The 25,980-nt window shown below is 43.2% G+C and overlaps 1 protein-coding gene across 1 annotated transcript in view; it reads right to left on the bottom strand.

Moving 5' to 3' along the window:
* POGLUT3 (protein O-glucosyltransferase 3) overlaps positions 1–16,489 on the bottom strand; it is a 39,654-nt gene extending 23,165 nt beyond the window's left edge. Inside the window, exons 1-2 of the mRNA XM_077483962.1 lie at positions 16,219–16,489; positions 1,308–1,505 (exon numbers count right to left, since the gene is read on the bottom strand). Coding sequence (XP_077340088.1) covers positions 1,308–1,505; positions 16,219–16,420 — 400 coding nt within the window. The 5' untranslated portion in view covers positions 16,421–16,489. The remainder of the gene's footprint in view (positions 1–1,307; positions 1,506–16,218) is intronic.
* Positions 16,490–25,980: the final 9,491 nt, after the last annotated feature.

Below are 25,980 nucleotides of genomic sequence, written 5' to 3' on the forward strand. Positions count from 1 at the left end.
ATTCTTAAGGGCTGTAGTTCCTAAACCTTCCTCCGATTCGGATGTACACACAAATTAAACTTGAGAGTTCATCAATTAAGCAGGTAAAAGGTCTAGAGTTGATTCTAAGTGTGGTATTTGCATTTGGTACTTTTGCTGTGAACCTACATCATGCGTTCAAAGGAGCTGTCCATGTAAGTGAAACAGGCCATTGTAAGGCTTCAAAAATGAAAACTCCATCAGAGAGATAGCAGCAACATTAGGAGCGAGCAGATCAACAGTATGGTACATTCTCAGGAATGCACTGGTGAGCTCAGCAACATAAAAAGAACTGGACGTTCACCGAAGACAACAGTGGTGAATGATCGCAGGAAAACCCATTCACAGCATCCAGACAAGTGAAGGACACTCTCCAGGAAGTAGGTGTATCATTGTCATAGACTACAATCAAGAGAGGACTTCAAGAGAGCAAATGAATGGTTTTATGGATTTCACCATCAAATGAATGGTTTACCACAAGGTGCAAACCATTCATAAGCCTGAAGAATAGAATAGCCAGGTAAGACTTTGCCAAAAAAAAACATCTAAAAAAGCCAGACCAGAGACCAGTTCTGGAAAAGCATTCTTTGGACGGATGAAACCAAGATTAATCTGTACCAGAATGACGGGAAGAAAAAAGTGGGGAGAAGGCTTGGAACAGCTCATGATCCAAAGCACACAACGTAATCTGTGAAACATGGCAGAGGCAGTGTGATGGCATGGGCATGCATGGCTTCCAGTGGCACTGGGTCATTGGTGTTTATTGATGATGTGACAGAAGACAGAAGCAGCTGAATGAATTCTGCAGTGTTTAGAGATATACTGTCAGCCAAAATTCAGAAAACTGGATTTGATGGCACTTCACAGCAAAGATGGACAATGATCCAAAACACACTGCAAAAGAAACCCAGGAGCTTTTGAAGGAAAAGAAATAGATTCTCAACAGAACAATACAAATGAACATTTTATTTATGATTATATCCAGATAAATTAGAAAGGGCAGACTTTCAGCTTTAGTTCAAGGGGTTGAACATAAATATCAAGTACAAATTTTAGGAACAGCAACCATTTTTTTTTTTACCCACAAATCGGGAGGACCATGTATATAAATGGTTGCAGTTCCTAAAATTTTTACTTGATTTTTATGTTCAACCCCTTGAATTAAAGCTGAAAGTCTGCCCTTCAAATTTATTTGGATTGTTTCATTTTAATTTTATTCTGGTGGCAAAATATATATGGACCTAACTGTATACACACAGCCACAATACAATAAGATCCTTTTTCAATACCTTTAAGTATATAAGGAGATTGAGCGACATGCTTGTCCTTGTGAAGGACTTCAATCAGCAATCCCTCCATGGCACTGCCATACATTCGGTACCTCATCAGGAAAGAGCCGTCATTCCTATCCAGGGGGTCAGGAACATGAATTCGGATGTATTCCTTGTTGGAGAGGGCTTTGATTGTTACTTTAAACGATTTACTCCCTGAAAAAAATAAAAAAAATAAAATCAAAAGAGGAATTTTATATGGATGAGAAGTAATCAATGATTTACTAACGGCTAACCAACTGTCCCTAGTCTGCACTATTTTTCTTGAACCTCTCTACTGCTTTTGACAGTTGACCACCCCCTCCTCCTCAAAAACCTTCCCTTTCTTGGTCTCCACGACCCTACTCTTCTTTGGTTCTCATCTTACCTATCTCATTGCACCTTCCATGTCACAACTCTGCCTCCTCCACCTCTTCCCTTCCTTTTTCTCCCAGGGTCCCTCCCCCCCCCCCAAGGCTCCGTCCTTGAACCCTTTCCTATTCTCGTCCTCCTCTCTAGGTCAGCTGATAGCCTGCCATGGCTTCCAATACAATTTTTATGTTGATGACACCCAAATCTATCTCTCTACCCCTCAGCTTACCCCATCAGTCTCCTCAGGCATCACAAATGATTTAACAGACCCATCAGTCTGGGTGTCACAACACTTAGTCAAACTCAATCTATCCAAAACCAGGCTCATTATATTTTCTCTCCAATCTGCCCCTTTCACTGACTTCTCAATAAAAAAAAAAATACCAGTCTGTCCCCTCATGCCAGGGTGCTAGGTAATAACTAGAGGTCGACCGATATGGGTTTTTCTCTGGCCGATGCCGATATTTAGAAATCATGGCGGCCGATGGCCGATATATGATGCCGATTTTTTTTGGGCAGATATGTTAGGCAGATTTTTTTTATTTATTTTTTCCTTTTTTTTATCCCCCTTAACCTCATAAAATCTAACAGACACCTTTCACACTGACACCTTTCACACTGTTAAGTGCCTGCAAAATGGCTCCCCTGCAGTCTGTGTGGAAGCCTGAGTGCTTTCACACTGAGGAGATGCACTGGCAAGATGTTAAAAAAAGTCCTGCAAGCAGCACGTTTAAAGTGGTGTATGCCGCTCCTCCACCATTCCTACCCATTGATATTAATGGGCACCACTGCCGAAGCACATGCAATGCGATTTGGCAAAAAACAAAAAAAAAAAACTATATATTAACCACTTGCCGCCCACCCTATAGGCAATTGACGGCTGCAAAGTGGTTGCATAATCCTGACCGGACGTCATATGACGTGATCAGGATTATGAGCCGCTGCGCACCCCCGGGGGCGCGCATCGCGGCGATCGTTGTTGCGGGGTGTCAGTTTGACACCCGGCAACTACGATCTTGGTAAAGAGTCTCCGACGGAGACTCTTTACCACGTGATCAGCCGTGTCCAATCACGGCTGATCACAGTGTAAATGGGAAGAGCCGGTGATCGGCTTTCCCTCACTCGCGTCTGTCAGACGTGAGTAGAGGAGAGCCGATCGGCTGCTCCTCTGACAGGGGGGTCTGTGCTGATCGATTATCAGCACAGCCCCCCCGAGGATGCCCACACTGGACCACCAGGGACGCCACCAGACCACCAGGGAAAAGGTAATCCTCCCTAGACCACCAGGGATGCCAGTCAGCACAATGGGTGCCAATCAGTGCCCATAATGGATGGCAATCAGTGCCCACAATGGGCATCACTGATTGGCATGCATTATTGTTTGGCACTGATTGGCATCCATTACTATAGTATAACACCAATGCCGCCTATGAGTGCCCACCTGTGCCGCCTATGAGTGCCCACCTGTGCCGCCTATGAGTGCCCACCTGTGCCGCCTATCAGTGCCCACCTGTGCCGCCTATCAGTGCCCACCTGTGCCGCCTATCCGTGCCCATCTGTGCCGCCTATCCGTGCCCATCTGTGCCGCCTATCCATGCCCATCTGTGCCGCCCATCCGTGCCAGCTATCAGTGCCAATTTGTGCCACCTATCAGTGTCCACCCGTGTTGCCCATCCGTCTCGCCCATCCGTGTTGCCCATCCGTGCCGCCCATCAGTGCCGCCTATCAGTGCCACTTCATTGGTGCCGCCTTATCAGTGCCCATCAGTGTAGCCCCATCAGTGAAGGAGAAAACGTACTTATTTACAAAGTTTTGAAACTGAAACAAAAAAAAACTTTTTTTTTCAAAATTTTCGGTATTTTTTTATTTGTAGCGCAAAAAATAAAAACCGCAGAGGTGATCAAATACCACCAAAAGAAAGCTCTATTTGTGGGAAAAAAATTATAAAAATGTCATTTGGGTACAGTGTAGCATGACCGCGCAATTGTCATTCAAAGTGCGACAGCGCTGAAAGCTCAAAATTGGTCTGGGCAGGAAGGTGTTTAAGTGCCCTGTATTGAAGTGGTTAATTAAAAATATGTAGTCAAAACTTTTGGACGAAAAAAAAAAAAAAACGGGCTAACTTTACTGTTTTTTTTTTAAAATCATTAGTGTATTTTTTTTCCTAAAAAAAATTGCATTTAAAAGACCTCTGCGCAAATGGCGTGTGACATAAAATATTGCAACAACCACTATTTTATTCCCTAGGATCTCTGCTAAAAAATATATATATAATTTTTGGGGGGGGTCTAAGCAATTTTCTGGCAGAAAATAGAGGATTTTTACTTGTAAGCAACAAGTGTCAGAAAAGATTGTCTTTAAATGGTTAAACTGAGAACTTCTACACACAGAGTTGAGTTCATTCATTCAGAAGTGTAAACATTGTATCTCTTTGCTCTTTTCTGGGCAGCCTGCCCAGAGAGAAGGAAAGTCGCTTCTATGAAGACTTGGGCAACTTGCACTGACTTCTATTACAGAAGTCATTTGCAAGTCACGCTGTAGTTCCAAATCTGCCTTTTTATCGGCACAATCGGCCGATGGCGATTAATTAAAAAACGTCAAATATCGGCCGATATATCGGTCGACCTCTAATAATAACCCTAAACTCCAACATCTCCAAAACATGTCCCTTTCTAACCAATGACACCACAAAGCTTCTAGTTCACTCCCTGGTTACCTCTCGCCTTGATTACTGCAACTCCCTCCTCATTGGCTTACCGTTGCATAGGCTATCCCAAATTCAGTTCATCATGAATGCCGCTGTCAGGCTCATCCACCTTACCAACCATTCAGCATCTGCTACACCTATTTATCAATCCCTCCACTGGCTCCCAACAAAATAAATTAAAAATTCTAACAACAACTTTCAAAGCTGTCCACAACTTGGCCCCCAACTACATCACCAATCTACTCTCAAAATACCAACCAAATCGTACTCTTCATTCCTCCCAAGGCACCCTGCTCTTTAGCTATCTCTCCACCTCCTCCCATTTTCACCTCCAGGACTTCTCCAGAGCTTCTCCCCTCCTCTGGAAATCCTTACCTCAACTGGTTCCACTATCTCCTGCTTTAAACAATCCCGGGAAAACTGACAAACCCTTCTTTTTAGAGAAGCCTATCTGGCCCCCACCTAACAAATCTATTTTTTTTCTCCATCAGCTTATTCCCCATAGTTATTATCATTTGAATCATTTAACCCTCCGTTTTAGATTGTAAGTTCTAACGAGCAGGGCCCTCTGATTCCTCCTGTATTGAATTGTATTGCAACTGTACTGTCTGCCCTCACCTTTTAAAGTGCTGTGCAAATTGTTGGCATTATATAAATCCTGTATTATAATAATCTGCCATAACTAGAATTTTACTGTACTAGATCAGGGGTCGCCAAACCTAAAGAAATGGCCAGTATACTGTCCAGCAGAATTTACGGGAGGCGGACGAAAATGTGCCAGCATTAGTGGGAGTAAACAATGCCTCATCTTTGGTGTCAGTGAAAGGAATTATGCCCCATTGTTGGTGTCATTTAGAGGAAATTAGCCCCTTTGTTGGTGTTAGAGGATGAAATATAATCCCAAAGGCCGGATAAAAGCAAGTAAAGGGCCACAACCGGCCTTTGGGCAGCAGTTTGGAGACCATTGCACTAGATCAATGCCAGTCCCTGCAAGAGCACAAAGAAGGCAATTGTTTTCTATGTGCCCCATTCACACTGTTGTGATGTGCAATGTGGAAAAATGCAGACATCTTCCATTTTTCTGCAGCACACTGCATAGCACTACAGGTCACCACACCACAGTGCAATACACAGGGCGCAGAGACCTGTTAATGACGTGTACAATTTGTACACTTCCAATAAAGTTAGCAAAATATATATTTTTTTAAAGGTATACAGAGCATTGTGTTATAAAACACAAGGCATTGCTTGTCACCGATGCTACACAGCAGACACCAGCTGCACACCAAAATGTACCATACAATATACTGTACATGTGCATTTAATATATAGTATGATAAGAAAAATCTTGCTTATGTAGACATCCACAAAGATAATAAAAATTTACAAGGATGGGAATCCAGAGGGAATAATTCACTTTTGACAAATCTAAATTCCCTCCATCACAATTAGGTAAGGCAACATGCAAACAGTGAAAAAAGGAAAATTATGACAAGCATATTTTGGCACCAACACATACATTATATTGTCAAAAGTATTGGGACACCTGCCTTTACACGCAAATGAAATTTAATGGCATCCCAGTCTTAGCCCGTAGGGTTCAATATTGAGTTGGCCTACCCTTTGCAGCTATAACAGCTTCAACTCTTCTGGGGAAGGCTGTCCACAAGGTTTAGGAGTGTGTCTACGGGAATGTTTGACCATTCTTCCAGAAGTGCATTTGTGAGGTCAGACACTGATGTTGGATGAGAAGGCCTGGCTCACAATCTCCGCTCCAATTTATCCCAAAGGCATTCTATCAGGTTGAGGTCAGGACTCTGTGCAGGCCAGTCAAGTTCCTCCACCCCAAACTCGATCATCAATGTCTTTATGGACCTTGATGATAAAAAAATCATTTTTAACCTGCATACATGACAACCTTGCTGAAGCACTTTCTGTTATAGGGTGACAACATGTTATATCTGTCTCCCAATTGTGCTTCTGTGTTGTCACCCGATCACACGGGTAACCAACTGAAAATAAAAGTGACAGTTTCAACACAGTTATGGCTCACAGTTGTCACCATCGGTAAACTCACCCTGAGAAATGTATGCATGTAGACACAAACGGGTTGATTTACTAAAACTGGAGTGCAAAATCTGGTGCAGCTGTGCATAGAAACCAATCAGCTTCCAGGTTTTAGGCTAGGTTCACATCTATGTGGTCGCAGTTAATGCAGTTTTCAGGTGCGTTTTGCATTTTTTAAACCTGCATTTTTGCATGCAGTTTGTGTTCTTTTTTTACTCTTTAACCACTTCCCGCCCACCATATGCAGAATGACGGCTGGGAAGTGGTTCTGTTATCCTGACTGGGCATCATATGATGTCCAGCAGGATAACATGCCAGCATGCACCATTGCGGTGTGTCGGTCTGACACCCCGCATCTCCAATCCTGATAAGGAGCCTCTGTCAGAGGCTTCTTACCACATGATCAGCTTTGACCAATCACAGTCACTGTCAAGGGGGGGGGGTCTGTGCTTATAATCAGCACATTGATTATCAGCACAGCCCCCTCAGATGTGCGAATAAGCTAACAATCACTGCCCAGCATTCCCCCAATAAAAAAGCCTTCAAGTGCCCATCACTGTGCCAATCAGTGTCTACCACAGTGCCAATCAGTGCCCAGCAGTAACACCTGTCAGTAACACATCAGTACCTCAACATCAGTGCTGCCCATCAATGTCACCTGTCAGTGCCAATTGGTACCACCTATAAGTGCTGCCTGTCAGTGTCCATCACAGCCACCTGTCAGCACCTATCAGTGCCCATCAGTGATGCAGATCAGTGCTGCCTATTGGTGCCTATCAGTGCTACATATCAGTGCAGCCTCATTACTGCCTATCTGTGAAGGGGAAAACAAAATTTTATGACAAAAACTAAGAAAAACTTTTTTTTCAAAAATGTTGGTCTGTTATTTTTTTTTTACCTGACAGCTAAATGTAAAAAATAAAAAAAAAATAAAAAAAAAGAATGGTCGTCAAAAAAAAAAAAAAAAAACGTAGTGGGGTCCCTCTTTTTGGGTATGGTATGGATATGGTGGGGAACCCTACACTAAAATTTTAAAAAGAATGGCCACTGACAGCTGACTTATTGGTTGTTAAAGAGGAAGTAAACCCCGATGGGTTACTTCCTCTTTGATTCCATGCAAAGGTAAAGCATAATGGACTACTATGCATCGCATAGTAGTCCCTTATGTGTCACTTACCTGACACAGGAGCCAGCGAAGTCACCGCTGTCCCCTGTAGTCTGGCGCATCCATCTTCTTGGTGGGTCTCGCTGCTCCGGCGCTGTCATTAGTTGGAGCCGCGATGACGTCACTCCCGTGCATGCGCACGGGAGCCGCCACTCGTGGCATATCGCCGTTAACTGCAGCGTGCTCAGTACACCTGCACGCCACTGTCTACGGCACAGCGGTGCCTGTCTTTCGGCAAATATCTCCTAAACCGTGTAGGTTTAAGAGATATTTCTTGGACCTACAGGTAAGCCTTAATCTAGACTTATTTGTAGGTCAAAGTGGTTTGTAAGGGTTTACAACCACTTTAAAGGGATTGATAAGATAATTCATTCTTTGCATTAAAGCGGGAGTCCGCCGGGAGTCCGCGTTTTTTTTTTTTTTTTTTTAAAGCCAGCAGCTACAAATACTGCAGCTGCTAACTTTTAAAATAGTGACACTTACCTGTCCAGCGTGCCCGCGATGTCGGCACCCGAAGCCGATCTCTCGATCGTCTCTCGGGTGCTGCCGCCGCCATCTTGGGTATGGGAATCAGGAAGTGGAGCCTTTCGGCTTCATTTCCCGGTTCCCTACTGCGCATGCGCGAGTCGCGCTGCGCAATAAGGATGGACCCGCTGCCTCTGGGATCTGTGTGTTTCCCAGCAGGCAGCGGGGGACTTTCGGAAAGGGGCGTAATCTACGCCCCTTTCCGCAGAGAGCTATCCCGGAAGTGGGTGCAGATGCCTGTACTGTACAGGTACCTGCACCCCCCTCCCCCCTGAAAGGTGCCAATTGTGGCGCCGGAAGGGGGGAGGAATCCAATGAGCAGAAGGTCCACTTTAGGGTGGACCTCCGCTTTAAGGTGAAAAACCTTGTGTGATGCAGATGCCCCCCAGAGCCCCCCTTTTACTTACCCGAACCCCTTTTTTCCAGTGACAGAGACAAGCACACCAGCTCCGTCCGGTGGATCGGATTGGATAGATTGATAGAAGCGCAATCATTGGCTGTCAATCAAATCCAATGACGCGGAAGTCGAGTCCTGCTGTCTGTGTCAATAGATGCAGCAGCAAGACACGGGAGCGTGACTGCATGGGTGCCCCGAGGGAGAGCGGCTCTCCAACAGGACACTTGAGAAGAGGAGCCAGGAGCACCGCTGAGGGACCCCAGGATCGGGGCCACTCTCTAAAAAATGTTTTTTCCTTTTTAAAACGAACCTTTATATATCCTTTAATGATGCAACACTTGCATTTTTGGTGCAGCTCCATGGAGAGGAGAAGACGGAGAAGTCATGCATATTACATGCAAAACGCAATCTGCTGCAGGACAAAAAAAAAGTCCCTGACCCTTTCCAGATTTTTGCACTCTCCAGTTTTAGTAAATCAACCCCAAAGTGGTTACAAACAGGCTGCAGGAGATCAGCTGTATTGACAAAGATGAAAAAAGAAGATACAAGTATTTTCTTTAAAAAAAAAAAAAAAAAAGACATATGATACACCGGGGACACAAAATAGAAAGGAAAACGCAAAAGCAGAGACAGATGCAGGCTTTTCGTTCTTTGGCCAGTGTTGAGTTTGTGGGAAGGCGAGCGTTCTGCCAATATTATTATGTAAGGGTTTGTTCTATCAGAGAGGGTCAGCCAAGGAAATGTGGGAGCCGTCTGTAGAGGAAAGAAGCAGAGAACGTGTTCAGGAAAGACGATCGGCGATGATCTCCGGACCTTCTGTGTTCACTGACAATTCCCACATAAAGCCTATATGGTACAAATTGTATAGACATATGTCTTCTCTCCGTCCAGGAATCCTGTACTAGAGAGCCATCCTCTCCTCGTGAAAATGCTCCCTGCCTGGCTGTCCTGCTGAATGTCCTCTGCGTTCCAGTAACAGATATGTGGAGCAGGAATGTCACCTTTCCTCATTCGCACGCTTGTCCCGAGTCACAACAGGCGTTGGAATACTTCCTCTTTCCGAGCCTCAGGCCTCCTTCACACTGACACCGCTGTATTTAACTTTTCTACAAACCAGGAGAAGTGATCAGAAACAACTCTTATGTCTTCCAGATCACGTTCTCCTGCGTTTAGATCTTCCTGTGGGTTTAATCGCTTAGAGGCCGGGTTCACCCCAAGTGGAGAGCGGCTCACAGCAGAGGTCCGGTGCGTCCCCGGTCTCCATTTCAGGGACCAATTTGGCTCTGATTTCAGGGAAAAATTCTGACCTAAGACGTACAGGACCCCTCTGCTGTGCGTTCCACCGCCGCCCCAGGCATGTGTGAACCCGCTCCATTGCGAGCCCATCACACTCTCCTGTCATGCAAATTGGATGTGGGGAAACCAGCATCCAATTCGCAGATGTGTGAACCAGGGTGGATTTGATTTAAATCACTAGTAAAATGGCTTGATTTAAATCAACTTGATCTTAAATCATCATTTTTAACCACCTGACATCTGCGCTATGGCCGAATGATGGCCACAGCACGGATGTGAATTCCTGGGAGGCCGTCATATGTAGAGGTTGACCTCTATGTATAAGTAGAGGTGGACCGATATATCGGCCGATATTTGGCGTTTTTTAATTAATCGGCATCAGCCGATTGTGCTGTTAAAAAAGGCAGATGATATATTCAGCTTGACTTGCAAATGACTTCAGTAATAGAAGTCAATGCAAGTTGCCTGAAGACAGCAGTGAAGTGATTTTCCTCCTCTCTGGAGAGTCTGCCAAGAAAAGATCAAAGAGATACAATGTTTACACTTCTGAATGAAGTCAACTCAGTGTGTAGAGATCTCAGTTTAACCATTTAGTTTTATTAAATTTTTTTTTTTAATCTAAATTATACATACAAGTGAACTGATTGGATGTTTGTTTTGTTTAATAAATGTTTAAATGTAAGAAATTTTCTGTAACACTTAAGGCTGCTTTCACACTGGAACGGGCAGGCGTTGATGGTAAAACACTGCCAGTTTTAGCGGCGATTTACCGTCATTTTAGCGGCGCTAGTCGGCTGCTAGCGGGGCACTTATAATCCAGCTAGCGGCTGAGGAAGGGGTTAAACGTGCCCGTGAAGCGCCGCTGCCAAATCGCATTGCAGGTGCTTCGGGAGCGGTGCCCATTCATTTCAATGGGCAGGAGTGGTGGAGGAGCGATATACACCACTCCAAAGATGCTGCTTGCAGGACTTTTTTTTAACGTCCTGCCAGCACATCGCCTCAGTGTGACAGCACTCAGGGCTTCCACACAGACTGCAGGGGAGCCGTTTTTCAGGCACTTTACAGGTGCTATTTGTAGCCCAAAAGCACCTGAAAAACGCCCCAGTGTGAAAGGTGTCTAACTGTTAGATTTTATGAGATGAAGGGGGAAAGAAAAAAAAAAAAAAAAAAAAAAAAAATCGACATCATATATTGACCATCGGCCGTGGCGATTTCTAAATATCGGTATCGGCCAGAGAAAAACCCATATCGGTCGACCTCTACCCACAAGTGCCATCTATCAATGGCCACCAGTGGTGCCAATCAGTGCCACCTAGAAGTGCTGAGTATCAGTGTAATCGATCAGTGCCCATCACTGCCACCCATCAGTGGCGCCTCATCAGCGTACATCAATGACAGATAAAAATTACCCGTTATAAAATTTAAAAAATAAATAAAAAATGTGGTCTTTTTTTTTTTTTTTTTTTTTTTATTAAATCGCACATGTGATCAAATACCACCAAAAGAAAGCTTGATTGGGGGGGGGGGGGGAAATGATAAAAATTTCATTTGGGTACAGTGTTGTATGACCGCACAATTGTCATTCAAAGTGTGACAACGCTGAAAGCTGAAAATTGGTCTGGATAGGAGGGGGGTTTAAGTGGCCAGTAAGCAAGTGGTTAAAGAGCAACTGTCATCTCTGCCCCACAGCGGCTCCTTCTCTGACACGCTGTTGACTCACAACAGTCCCATTCACTTTAATGGGATGACTGGTGATGCGGCAGTGACACAACAAGGTGAGGGAAGTGGCGGCAGCAGGTGAGTGGATGCCCGCTAACAGGCGCTCCCATGATGGATCTGAAATGACAGGTGCTCTTTAAATGTAAGGAATTATCCTTGCTGGTAGTTGGAAACTTTAATATTTGCAAAGAAAATGAAGGTTTCCTATTTAGAATAATAAGCTGTCAGGTTAGTAAAACAGCAATATCAGAACCAATTCAATCATACAGTTTGTAGTGTACGTAGATTTGCAACACAATGGGATAAATTAATATGCCTGAACTTTGTTTTATCTCATGGTTACGGTGACATTGTGTGAATGCATCAATGCAGTGCATGTTATCTCAGCTTGCAGAGCTTGGATTAATTGAATGAGTTTACCAAAAATGTAAATATTGCAGAATATACAGCCTCATGCTATATAACTAAGCTCCATTTCATGCCGAATAAACTAAATTATTAATGTATCTTAAATAGAAAACGCTCTTTTCAATTTTTTACTCCAAAAGCATAGTATTAATATAAATTTGATAAAAAATAAAATAAAAAAATTTGGATTACAATATTCACAAATCCCAATTGAGAGATATAAGAACTCAGTGGTATGCTACTTGGTGGATGCAGCAGAAGGCTGGAAGGAACCAAGAGCACCCCAGATTTCCATGTGGCTTAATAACGTTAGGAGAATTGGGGTAATGGAAAATGTAATACCCATGTCTCTGGATAGAATGGAATGTACTTCTCAAATATGGGCTCCCTGGGACACGTTCTTACAAACAGAGGAGGGGAAGAGGCTGATTGGATAGAAGCAAGGAGAGTAGGATAGGAAGGAATTTTAAATGGGGAGATACAATTAAGTGATCCTTAATTCCTCTGGACGAGGAGGCCATGGGGGGGTAGGAGTTTTTTTTGGGGGGGGGGGGGGGCTCGCCTTAGAGGCCCTTTCGGGCTCTGGGTCACAGAGCAGGAGGAGGGGTAAAGGGGAACTGTTTTTGTTTTACATGTATAAAAATATAAAAATGACAGGAATGCAGACCTTAGATTTGGATACTATGCCTTGGTTTGAAAAGTGTTTGTAAAATGGAGAATTAAGGAAGCGGTATTCCATTTTAAATGTATTTCTGTATTCCTGTAACGAAATAAAGGATTGAAAAAATAAATAAAAATCTGATTTAAATTTTAAAAAAATCGTTTTTTATTTATTTTTTATTTTAAAATCAATGATTTATAACCCTCCTGGTGTGAACCCAGCCTGAGAGTTCCTAATCAGATCCTGAATGCACAGAATTCTATTTTCTCTAAGGGCCGGTTTACACCATGGTTTCCGCATGCACCTTTTTGACGCGTTTTTTAAATGTGTACTGGTGCGTATTTATGCTTAAATGTGTTCTGGTGTGTTTTTTCACATCGTATTTTTTTCTTCATCCCAATTCTCAATTTTGATGTGTTCTAGATCTGTTCCATACAGAAAAAAAATGCAGCATGTTCTACTTTTGTTGACTGCACTGGAGCACGCTGCACTGGTGTGAACTAAGGCCATTGGAATCCATGTTAAATACTGTCCATGCATTTAATACAGAATAAAAAACAGTTAATACAGTCAATACAGCTAAACTGTCCGCACCTAAACACAGGTAAATGCTCAGTGAAGGTCTTGTGTACACCTGTTGTCTCTGCACAGCCGCACGGTGTGTTTAGTGGCAGTGCGGTGACATCCTGCGCACTATGGAAACATGCAGCATGTCTGCACTGTACATCACAATAGTACTCCGGTGTAAAGGAGGCACATAGACAGAAAGAGTTTTCTATGTACCCCTGACCAGTGTAAGGGCTCGTTCACAGTAGACATGCATTCTGTGCTGGTTTTCTGCCCCACATTGCAATTGCACAGCCCTGTGTCAGTGCAAAGTTAATGACACCCCAAACACAGTGCATTGCCTGCACCGGATTGGATGGTAGAGGAGTACCATGTGATCCAGTTGCAGCGTGTTTCCAAAACTAGTGCATGCACTACTTTTGCTGCGGTGCTATTGCAGCCCATTTAAAATGAATTAGCTGAAATTTCTTCACAGAATTGCATGCGAATCACACAGGAACCGCACGGCATTCCTGCGCAATTCACAAGCAATTTCTGGTGTGAATGGGCCCTAAAGCTGGTCATAGGTGCACTGAAATATGTCCGGATTAGCGAGGACAGTACAAATTTGGATCAATGTGTGGCTGCTTCCGCTTGACAGAAGCCGATCTAATGATTGAATGGGAATGTTAAAAATGTTTTCCTGATCAGCAGCTGCAGCCAGTTGGATTTTGATAGTGGAGGAGTCCCCGTTATCAGAATACAATGTCTCAGTTAGAGGTGCACTGAATGGAAATTTTGGTGGCGAATAGGAAAATGCAGGATGCACCGGAAATGATGTTTTTTTGGTGGCATTATCGTCACCTTTTCTTCTTTTGGCCGCATGCTGAAAATAAATTTTTCGGCCGATATGTTTTGGCTGGCTGAAATTTTGGTGCACCTCTACAGTAGGAGGGATTCCTCCAGCTACCTTGCTTGTGAGGATGGGGTAATCTGTTCCTTTAATTTGGCCCACTGGCTGACCAGAAAATTAAAAGGAAAAAAAAAAAGATCCATCTATAGCCAGCCTAAATCTAATGCAGGAAAATGCAATACAACACACTTGGCATGAATGGCATGCAGCACAAAGCGTCACTACACACTATCGCCCGTTAGCCACCTGGGCATGTATCCCCTGAGATTCCAATCTCAGCATTTTCATAAACCTGGGAAGGCGCAGCATCCAGCCCCTCTGCCTGCAACCTGTCAAAAGTCTATGGCCATCTGAAGTACACTGCAGCTGGAAGGCTGTATGCATCCCAGGACATACAGTATACCTAGAGCACAGGTAGTGTGCCCTCTGGTCATATGACCACATACAGACTTATAATGTACCATCCCACACTAAAATGGCAGGATTGGGCAGACAGACGCCTAGCGTGCATGTGGCCTTAAAGCGGAGTTCCAGTCCCCCAAAATCTATTTTTTTAAACTCTCTGCCGTACTTGTGCACACATATACAGTTACATTTAGATAATGTCATATGTGCGTTCCTTGTAGTTTCTGTGAAAATAGTGAATACTAACCAGATCTCAGAAGCAGCCAGGTTCCATGTCAGGTGTGGGCATCTAAGGCCCTCTACGCTTCATTTTTGGGATTCGGTGCAGCTGGCTACCCAGCATGCACTTCCTGATATCACGAGTGCCTGCATGAGACTGTCAATGGAATGATGCATGATTTAGATGGACAGTGCCCGCATCCAGCAAAGAGTGCCCGCATAAAACAAATGTTTTATTGTACATACAGGCTGGTCCTGATCAGAGATACTCCATTCCTCCCAGCAGATGCAGTTCTTAAAAAAATGGAGCACAACTCCTCCCGTTTGTGTCATTTGCGGTCTGGAAAGAACACAAGATTTCGTCACTAGGTGATTCGCATAGACTCCTGTGGTACATGATGTCGATATCCCCAAGAGTCCCTGCGAATCTCCTAGTACCGACATTTCCTGGGTGGCCGCAGTGCTGCTGAAAATAATAATTATATATATATATATATATATATATATAATTATTATTTTCAGCAGCACTGCGGCCACCCAGGAAATGTCGGTACTAGGAGATTCGCAGGGACTCTTGGTTATATATATATATATATATATATATATACCATTTGTAAGAGCATTCTTAAATCAGAGTTCCACCCAAAAGTGGAAACTCCGCTTATCTGTTCCCCCCCCCTACCTTTTGGGGGGAGAGGGGGAAGCGGGTACCTGATTTTTACGAAAGATCTTGCCGCGGTGAGATCACTCGGAAGTTTGCCCCCCCCCCCCCCCCCTCCTCCTTTCCCCACCACCGGTGTTCTGCCAAAACAGCCAACTCGCCAAAATCTCCAATCATGTCACTTCCGGTGACTCTGCAGAAGCAATTGGAGATTTCAACTAGTTACCCATTTTCACAGAACACCGGCAGCGTATACACTACAATACTGGATATGATGAGTGGACATTGTTCGTCCGCCCTCTAATAACCAACAACATGGATTCCTCCAAGACGGCAACAGCCATTATAAAGATTCCACATGTAGAAAATGGGTGGAATGTCACTTTAAGGAAAAAAAACGACAAAGAAATTTGGCATATGCTACAAAAAAAAAACAACAAAACAAAAAACACAACAAAAACACACAAAGCATTAAAAAACGCATGTCAACGCACATCTACTGCGCCAATCACACCATGCATGTTGTATGATGAGCCATATATATATATGAACTTGGAAAAGTCATGGCATTCCTGGCAGTCACTCTTATCCCCGGCATATGAGGATCAGTGTGACAGCCAGGCGGAGGAGATTAGACATGGAAGGGACACTGATCCTCCAATCACAGCCCGAGGAAGAATACACACAGAGTCTGGACCATGAGGAGGGTCGGGAAAGAGTTAAATGGCAGGAATGAGGCGGGTGACGTCAGAGGGGGCGGGCCGGGTGTCCCTGGCTGTGCTGGGAGGATCCATGGATCACCTGGGATGGGATCGGGACTTCACATTACCTGGGGAGGAGGTGAGCGGCCGCCCTGCGCTGTCCGCCGCTTGGATGTAGAAGTATCTGACCGGGAGGGTGATGGAGGCTTCCAGCCCCGGACCCCATACCAGGCTCCGCTCCGGGCTCAGCGGCTCTGCCCCGGCACACAAGCAGAGGGCCAGGAGGAGGAGCAGGGGCCCCGGAGGGACGGACAGCCCGGAGTACGCCATGTGTGCCCGCAACTCTGCCCCGCTCCGATCCTCCAGTCATTCAAACTTCTCAGGGGGGAGGGGGCCGGAGGATCTGGCCGCTTCTGATTGGTGCTCTGTGCGGCCAATCAACACATCGCCCTGCACTGTGGAGGGGACAGTCTGCAAAGATCCCACTGATTGAGGGGACACATAGGACCAGTATAATGGTCTGCCCAGTATGTCTTATTTCCAGTATAATGGTCTGTCCAGTATGTATTATTCCCAGTATAATGGTCTGTCCAGTATGTATTATTCCCAGTATAAAGATCTCCCCAGTGTGTATTATTCCCAGTATAATGGTCTCCCCAGTATGTATTATTCCCAGTATAATGGTCTCCCCAGTATGTATTATTCCCAGTATAATGGTCTCCCCAGTATGTATTATTCCCAGTATAATGGTCTCCCCAGTATGTATTATTCCCAGTATAATGGTCTCCCCAGTATGCATTATTCCCAGTATAATGGTCTCCCCAGTATGTATTATTCCCAGTATAATGGTCTCCCCAGTGTGTATTATTTCCAGTATAATGGTCTCCTCAGTATGTATTATTCCCAGTATAATGGTCTCCCCAGTATGTATTATTCCCAGTATAATGGTCTCCCCAGTATGCATTATTCCCAGTATAATGGTCTCCCCAGTATGTATTATTCCCAGTATAATGGTCTCCCCAGTATGTATTATTCCCAGTATAATGGTCTGCTCAGTATGTAGTATTCCCAGTATAATGGTCTCCCCAGTATGCCCAGTATAATGGTCTCCCCAGTATTTAGTATTCCCAGTATAATGGTCTCCCCAGTATGTAGTATTCCCAGTATAATAGTCTGTCCACTATGTAGTATTCCCTGTATAATGGTCTCCTCAGTATGTATTATTCCCAGTATAATGGTCTCCCCAGTATGTATTATTTCCAGTTTGTAGTATTCCCAGTATACTGGTCTCCCCAGTATGTAGTATTCCCAGTATAATGGCCTGTCCAGTATGTATTATTCCCAGTATGATGGCTATGACTAAGCACCGTGTTTGGTGTGAAACATGTCGGTGGCTCTGCAGTTAGTCTATACATTAGCCTGGGTGCTATGATTTTAATCATACTTTTGCAATAAAGTTGAATACTTTGGAGTGCGGCTATCCAGCTACATTTTTTCACTTTGATTCCTGTTGCAAACAGAGCCGGCACCCTGTGGGATTGTGGAGACAGCTGTTTTGGGAGAGGTCATTACTTTGGAGCGGTAATCTTTTTGTATAACGGTCACCCCAGTATATATTATTCCCAGTATAATGGTTTGCTCAGTGTTTCCAGTACATTGACCTGTCACAATTCTTCCCAATATAATGATCTACCCAGTATATTGATCTTCCAAGTATTATTCCAATCTAACAATCTGCCAAATATTCCCAGTATAATGATTTGCTCTGTATTATTCCCAGCAAATTTATTTTCCCAGAATAATGATCTGCCCCCTATTATTTCCAGTATAATGATCTTCCCGGCTTTATTCCTATTATAATGGTTTTCCGGGCTTTATTCCCAGTATAATAGTCTGCCCATCTAAATGCCTAGTATAATGGTCTGCCCACCTTTATTCCCAGTATAATGATCTGCCCAGCATTATTCCCAGTATTATTCCCAATATAATGATCTCCCCGTTATTACTCCCAATATACTGTAAGTGAGCTGCAAAGTAATATGCGACAGTATTGTCTAATATGACAGGCAGTCCTGCAGTGTAATATGTGACAATACAGACAATCCTGTGTAACGTGATGGGCAGGTACAAGGAGCCCCTTGTTGCGAAGATCTATTCCTGGGCAGAGGGAAATAGTCTTTCTTTAAAGGCAATACATTTGGGAGGAAATGAAAATGTCCAAGTCAATTTTCTCGGCCGGAGGGCAGGGCTGGACTGGGACAAAAATTTGGCATTGGACTTTATCCAGACTGGCCCACTTTAATTTTGCAAACACGCACAAAAACAGTATATAAACTATACGCAATTGCGCAAAAAAATAAGTAAAACATTCCAATGTAAGTATAAACGGCTTTTTTTTATTATTGAGAGAAAAAGATGCATTCCAACATTACAGACACCTTTAGAATGAAATGTTTAAGTTACACTCCGTTCAATGGCAGGTGTCATAAATAAGGAAAACAGTTATAAATAGCATCTTATGTTTGAATATAATATTAACAAGAAACAGTTCAAATAATAACTTATGGGAATCACAAACATAAACAGACAGGGAAATATCCACTGTAACATACAATGCGAATTACAAAGGCAGTATAAACGGCTAACCATACAAAAAGGTCCAAAATCACTGTTAGGGCTTATAGAAGAAGCTTAGAAAACAATTCACTTTTCTCTGCAACTTTGTCAATGATCACTTCAGAGTCAAGAGAGCAGAGGATGTCCTTTTCTGTTGACATCAACATAAAAGCTTCCAGATGCTCTTGTGACAGCTTGGTTCTGAGTCTGCTTTTGATGAACTTGAGTGTTGAAAATGTACGTTCACAAGCAACCTGAGTGATGGACAGGGTGAGTAGGAACTGGTATGCAAGACCTAGGAGGTGGTAGGCATTTGACATTAGATTGAACCTCCTGAGAATCTGGTAGCAACACAGCGGGCATTCTTTACATGAGGAACACTTCTTACATTGGATTTCAACTTGCTCGTCTTCACTCTCATTCTCCAATGTTTTTACCTTGTATTCATCTAGTGGAGACATTTTTAATCTTTCCCACTGAAGAGCAAAACTGCTTAATTCACTCTGAAGATTCTCAGCACTTGCTTCACTGTCAAACTTCAACAGACATTTGCTAAGTTCTTGGAACATAAGTGGTGAAAGAGACGAGGACTTTAACTGAACAAAGTTTCTTGGGTCCAGAAATGCAAGGTCAGCATAGAGTGTACCATGACTCAGGAATCTTCTGTGAAGTGTCTCTGTAGCTGTGTCCATTATCGGATTGTGCACTGTGACTTCATAAGCCTTTTCTGGACTTGTGATCGTTTCAGCATGAGCAATCTCTCCAGGCATGGTTTTCTTCTTCCTTTTTCTTTGTGATGGCAATGTAGACTGAACTTCCAGTTCTATCTCTTTGTCCTGCTCCTACAATTTTTTATTTGCCCACAGAACAAATTTCTCTGCAGCTGCGCTAACTGAGGCAAAATCTCTAGACATATTTTTAAGACTGTCATATGTTGCCATAACCATTCTATGAGCAGACAGTATATCCATCCCCTGCGTTTGAAGGTATTTGGACAATGGTGAAGTCTTCTCAAATATCCTAAGGAAGGTTTGTGCCGTCAGTATCATCTCATACTTCAGCAGAGCTTCTACAAATCCTCGTGCTTGAATGCGAGCAGTCGTTTTTAAGGTAATATTTTCTTGTATTGCTGTCAATGCAAGAATGACATCCACGTAGAGACAATTATCTGGATTTGCAAATGATCCAAACACTTTCCTGAGAGCGTTATCCTTGGCCCACCACTGTGTCTCTCCAATTAGTGAGAGTCGTCTCTGGTGCTTGTCTTGGCTCTCACTTTCCCACACATTCATCCTTTTATATGACTCACAAAAGAACACTGCAATGTCATTAAGCACTGAAAAAAGTGATCCACATTGAATTACTGTTTGGGTTGTGTCAGCCAGAACTAGGTTAAGAACATGGGCATAGCACCAAACATGCACTTGATTTGGTGAAAATTTGGACATCTGAGTTGAAAAGCCTTTGTATAGCGGCCTTGCATGTTAGAGGCACCATCTGTAGCATGTCCAATGCAGTTGCTCAAGTCTAAATTGATCTTCTCTGCAAGCTCTGAAACAATATCCACAAAATATTGTCCAGTAGATTCCTTACACTTGACAATGCTAATAAGCCTTTCATGAATGGTGTCTGTAACATATCGCAAAACAATAGAACACTGGTCTTGTGAGGTGATGTCTTGTGTGGTGTCAATCTGCACCGAGAACATTACGACATTCTTTATGTCTCTCACAATGGTCTCCTAAATAAGGTGCTGAATGGTTTCAATTACAGAATTAATGGTTCTTGCAGACAGTAACGTAACCAGGGAACCACTGCCTTTTGCCCCAGTCTGATGTAGCTTCTTAGATTTTTCAATGCATTCTTTTAAATGCTCTTTCAGACAGACATCATACTTGCTTAACAGGAGTATAATCTCTAAAAAGTTGCCATGATCGATATTGCTGTCATCAAGCATGTATGCAGCCTCATTCTCTGACCTATAGCTAAGTCCTCTTTTGCCGATCAATTTGACAACATCAATTACACGCTCCAGTATTTGTCGCCTCTTTCTGATTTGTTCTCTGTGTGAGGACAGCTGACTTCCACTAAGTAAATGTTTAACGGCAGATTTAGAGGCATTTAAGAAGTATGCTTCTGCACAGGTTTTGTGTGCCATGCTCTTTTCATGTTCCTCTATGCGCTGATGCACATGTTTCCAGTCTGTCATACCACTTATAAATGGAGATTTGTCAGCTAACTTGGCAAATGCTATGCAGACAGAGCAATGTAATGCATGCCGTTCTTGGCAGTAAGTAAACCACTGTCTATGAGTACCATCCTTGCACCAGAACACTTTCTGTACCAATGGATTACTTGATGTTTGTTGCGGATGATAATTAAAAAATATCTTCACGTTTTCCTAGTGGGGACGAATGTAATAATCAATGTTTTCCTCGGTGACTTCACTTTCCTCCGTGTATGCTGCCATTTCTACACTCTCTCCTTGGTTTACATCTCCTCTGTCATCTACTCCCTCATGCGTTATGTCTTCTGCTCTCTCTAATCCTCTATCTTTTTTCTCACCTTCTCTCTCTTATCTACACTCATGTTCCTGCTCATCTCCTCTATCCTCTTCACATTCAACGCCTGCCTCGTGTTCTCTCTCCTCTCCACTCTCCTCTATTGTGGACCCAGCCTGAGAATGGACATATAGTAAGTCACAACTGTAGGCATAATATGTTCCAAAAAGTCCACAAATCTTTATTTTGTTTAAAAAGGAATAAAAAATTAATGTCTGACTTACCACAGCAGTCAGGCCTGCGCTGCTCTCAGCTTTTGCTGATGTTCCAGCAAATAATACATCAAATTTTACACATTTAGTAGCATCTGCCTCAAGTGCTTGCTTTTTTTTTCTCTTAACTTCTCAGCTCCTCCTTTACGTTTATTCTTGTGTTTTAACATGTTTGTTGTTGCACGTCACACCTAATGGGTTTAGTTAAAGTGTAATACATTATTTAAACATTGCTCTAGAATTTCAAAACTGCTTATATACTTCTGGAGTAAACTTCTATTAATCTTATGTTATTATCTATGCTATTAAGGTTTGAACATGCAATACAGACACATATATACTTGTCATGAATTGGCAAAAGAATTGAAAAATCTAGGACAACTAATCTGGAATGGATTGTTGCATTGCAGATTTTTGCATCTGCATTTCCCCAAATACAGAAATGTACCATCTGCAAAGTTTTCCTGAGACCCATTTTTTGGTCTCAGTGCAGAGGCGACGGGGGATAGATGCTGCATCCACCTAGGTAAGTATAAAACAGGAAAAAAATAAAAAATAAAACATACTTCTCTTTTAATTAAAAACGTAGCTGATGGTTGTTGTCAGTTTATGTTACACAGAAAGTAGCCTTTTACTCCATGATGCAGGAAGCTCCAAAGAGTGGCAGCAACAGCAATGGTAGCAGTGGCAGCTCCTTTTCCAGCCATATCTCAACCAATATTAAAGAAGAGGACTGCAACCCAGAAGAGGAGAGTCCTCCAGAAGTGCCCTGTTCACCTATTTCCAGGGAGATATCAGCTCAGTGGTGGATGAGCACTTCAGCAGAGCTCTCAGCCAACCCAGCAGTTATTCCCCAAGCAGTGCTGCTGCCAAGACTGCCAGTACTGCCACGGGTCACTGATGAATGAATGTACTGCCACTGAACACTGAAGAATGAATGTACTGCCACTGGTCACTGATGCATTAATGACTGGTCAGCCATTAATGCATCAGTGATCAGTGGCAGTACATTCATTCATCATCAGTGATCATGACCAGCAGTGTTAGTACATTAATTCATCAGTGACCATGACTACAAGTGGCAGTACATTCATTCATTAGTGATCATGACTACAAGTGGCAGTACATTCATTCATTAGTGACCATGACTACAAGTGGCAGTACATTCATTCATTAGTGACCATGACTACAAGTGGCAGTACATTCATTCATCAGTGACCATGACTACAAGTGGCAGTACATTCATTCATCAATGACCATGACTACAAGTGGCAGTACATTCATTCATTAGTGACCATGACTACAAGTGGCAGTACATTCATTCATCAATGACCATGACTACAAGTGGCAGTACATTCATTCATTAGTGACCATGACTACAAGTGGCAGTACATTCATTCATCAGTGACCATGACTACAAGTGGTAGTACATTCATTCATCAATGACCATGACTACAAGTGGCAGTACATTCATTCATTAGTGACCATGACTACAAGTGGCAGTACATTCATTCATCAGTGACCATGACTACAAGTGGCAGTACATTCATTCATCAATGACCATGACTACAAGTGGCAGTACATTCATTCATTAGTGACCATGACTACAAGTGGCAGTACATTCATTCATCAATGACCATGACTACAAGTGGCAGTACATTCATTCATTAGTGACCATGACTACAAGTGGCAGTACATTCATTCATCAGTGACCATGACTACAAGTGGTAGTACATTCATTCATCAATGACCATGACTACAAGTGGCAGTACATTCATTCATCAATGACCATGACTACAAGTGGCAATACATTCATTCATCAGTAACCATGACCAGTGGTAGTAAATTATTCATCAATTACCGAGACCAGTGGCTGCAAATTCATTAATCAGTGACCGTGACCAGTGGCAGTAAATTATTCATCAATTACCGTGACCAGTGGCAGTAAATGAATTCACCAGTGTCAGTAAATTCATTCATCATTTGCTATGACCAATGACATTAAATTATTAATCAATTACCATGACCAGTGACAATAAATTATTAATCAGTTATCGTGACCATTGACATTAAATTATCAATTACCGTGGATAGTGACAATTATTAATCAATTACCGTGACAATAAATTATTAATCAATTACCGTGACAATAAATTATCAATTACCGTGGACAGTGACAATAAATTATTAATCCATTACCATCACCAGTGACAATAAATTATCAGTTACCGTCACCAGTGACAATAAATTATTAATCAATTACCGTGGACAGTGACAATAAATTATCAATTACCGTGGACAGTGACAATAAATTATTAATCAATTACTGTGGACAGTGACAATAAATAATTAATCAGTTACCGTGGGCAGTGACAATAAATAATTAACCACTTGCTTACTGGGCACTTAAACACCCTTCCTGCCCAGACCAATTTCCAGCTTTTGGTGCTCTCCCACTTTGAATGACAATTACTCAGTCATGCAACACTGCACTCAAATGAATTTTTTGTCCTTTTTTTCCCACAAATAGAGATTTCTTTTGCTGGTATTTGATAACCTCTGGGGTTTTTATTTTTTGCGCTATAAATGCAAAAATACCAAACATTTTGAAAAAAAAACACATATTTCTTTGTTTCTGTGACAAAATTATGCAAATTATTAATTTTTCTTCATAAATTTTGACCACAATTTATACTGCTACATATCTTTGGTAAAAATAACCCAAATTAGTGGATATTATTTGGTCTTTGTGAAAGTTAGAGAGTCTACAAGCTGTGGTGCGAATCGCACAAAATTGATCATATCTGATGTACTGGTGGCCTATCTCGCTTCTTGTGACCCGAAAAAGCCAGGAAAGTACAAATACCCCCCAAATGACCCCTTTTTGGAAAGTAGACATTCCAATGTATTTAGTAAGAGGCATGGTGAGCTTTTTGATGTTGTTATTTTTTTCCCACAATTCTTTGCAAAATTAAGATTTTAAATTTTTTTACACAAAATTGGCATTGTAATAGGTTATTTCTCTCATGTGGCATGTGTATACCACAAATGACACCCCCAAAAAAATGCTGCTACTCCTCCTGAGTATTACAATACCCCATGTGTGGGACTTTTTCACAGCCTGGCCACATAGAGAGGCCCAACATGCAGGGAGCGCCATCAGGTGTTCTAGGAGCATAAATACACATCTAACTTGTTGACTACCTATTAGGCCGCGTACACACGCGCGGACTGTTCGCCCAACTTTGTCCGTCCAACAGTTTCGGCAAACAGTCCGCTCAAACTTAGCATGGACGGACATGGCCACACACGACGGACGAACAGTTTGCTGAAACCGTGCGCGATGACGTGAACGGCACGTACGACGGGACGAAAAATACGACGTCCAATACACTGCAATGCAACCTTCCGACGTGGAAATCCTTTCTGAGCATGCGCAAGACTTAGTTGGCCGAACAAGCCTACACACGAGCGAACAGTCCGCTGAAACCTTGTTTCAGCGGACAGTTTTTCGGAATTTCCGTAAGACCTTGTTCGTCCAACTGTCCGCTGAAACTGTCCGCTGAAGCCCCACACACGAGCGGACTGTCCGCCCAAACACTGTTCAGCGGACAAGGTTGGGCGAACAGTCCGCCCGTGTGTACGCGGCCTTACACTTTTGAAGGCCCTGGAGCACCAGGACAATGACACGTAACACTGATGACAGATGGCACTGATACGTGGCAATGATGACACTTATACCTGGCACTGATGACAGATGGCACTAATATGTGGCACTGATGACAGATGGCACTTATACGTGGCAGTGATGACACGTGGCACTTATATGTGGCACTGACAGGTGGCACTAATACGTGGCACTGATGACAGATGGCACTAATACGTGGCACTAATACGTGGCACCGATGACAGATGGCACTAATACGTGGCACCGATGACGCGTGACACTGATGACAGATGGCACTGATAAGTGGCATTGATGACACGTGACACTGACAACAGATGGCACGTGACACTGACAGGTGGCACTGATGACAAATGGCACTGATACGTGGCACTAATGACAGATGGCACTAATATGTGGCACTGATGACAGATGGCACTATGTAGCACTGATGACACGTGGCACTGATGACAGATGGCACTATGTGGCACTGATGACATGTGGCACTGATGACAGATGGCACTTATATGTGGCACTGATGACAGATGGCACCGGGGACAAATGGCACTGACAACAGGTGGCACTGGGGACAAATGGCACTAACAGGTGTCACTGGGGACAGATGGCACTAACAGGTGGCACTGGGGGCAGGTAGCACTAACAGGTGGCACTGGGGGCAGGTAGCACTGGGGTGGATGGCACTGGGGTGGATGGCACTGGGGCGGATGGCACTGGGGGAGCATGGCACTTTTTTTAATTAATTTTTTTATTTTCCCACTTACGGCCGCTGCAGCCGTTCATCTCTCCCTCCTCACACGCTGTCTGTGTGAGGAGGGA

This window comes from Lithobates pipiens, unplaced genomic scaffold (assembly GCF_037356315.1).
Source record: "Lithobates pipiens isolate NorthernLeopardFrog02 unplaced genomic scaffold, aLitPip1_a1.2 Scaffold_16, whole genome shotgun sequence".
In the NCBI taxonomy this organism is placed as follows: Eukaryota; Metazoa; Chordata; class Amphibia; order Anura; family Ranidae; genus Lithobates; species Lithobates pipiens.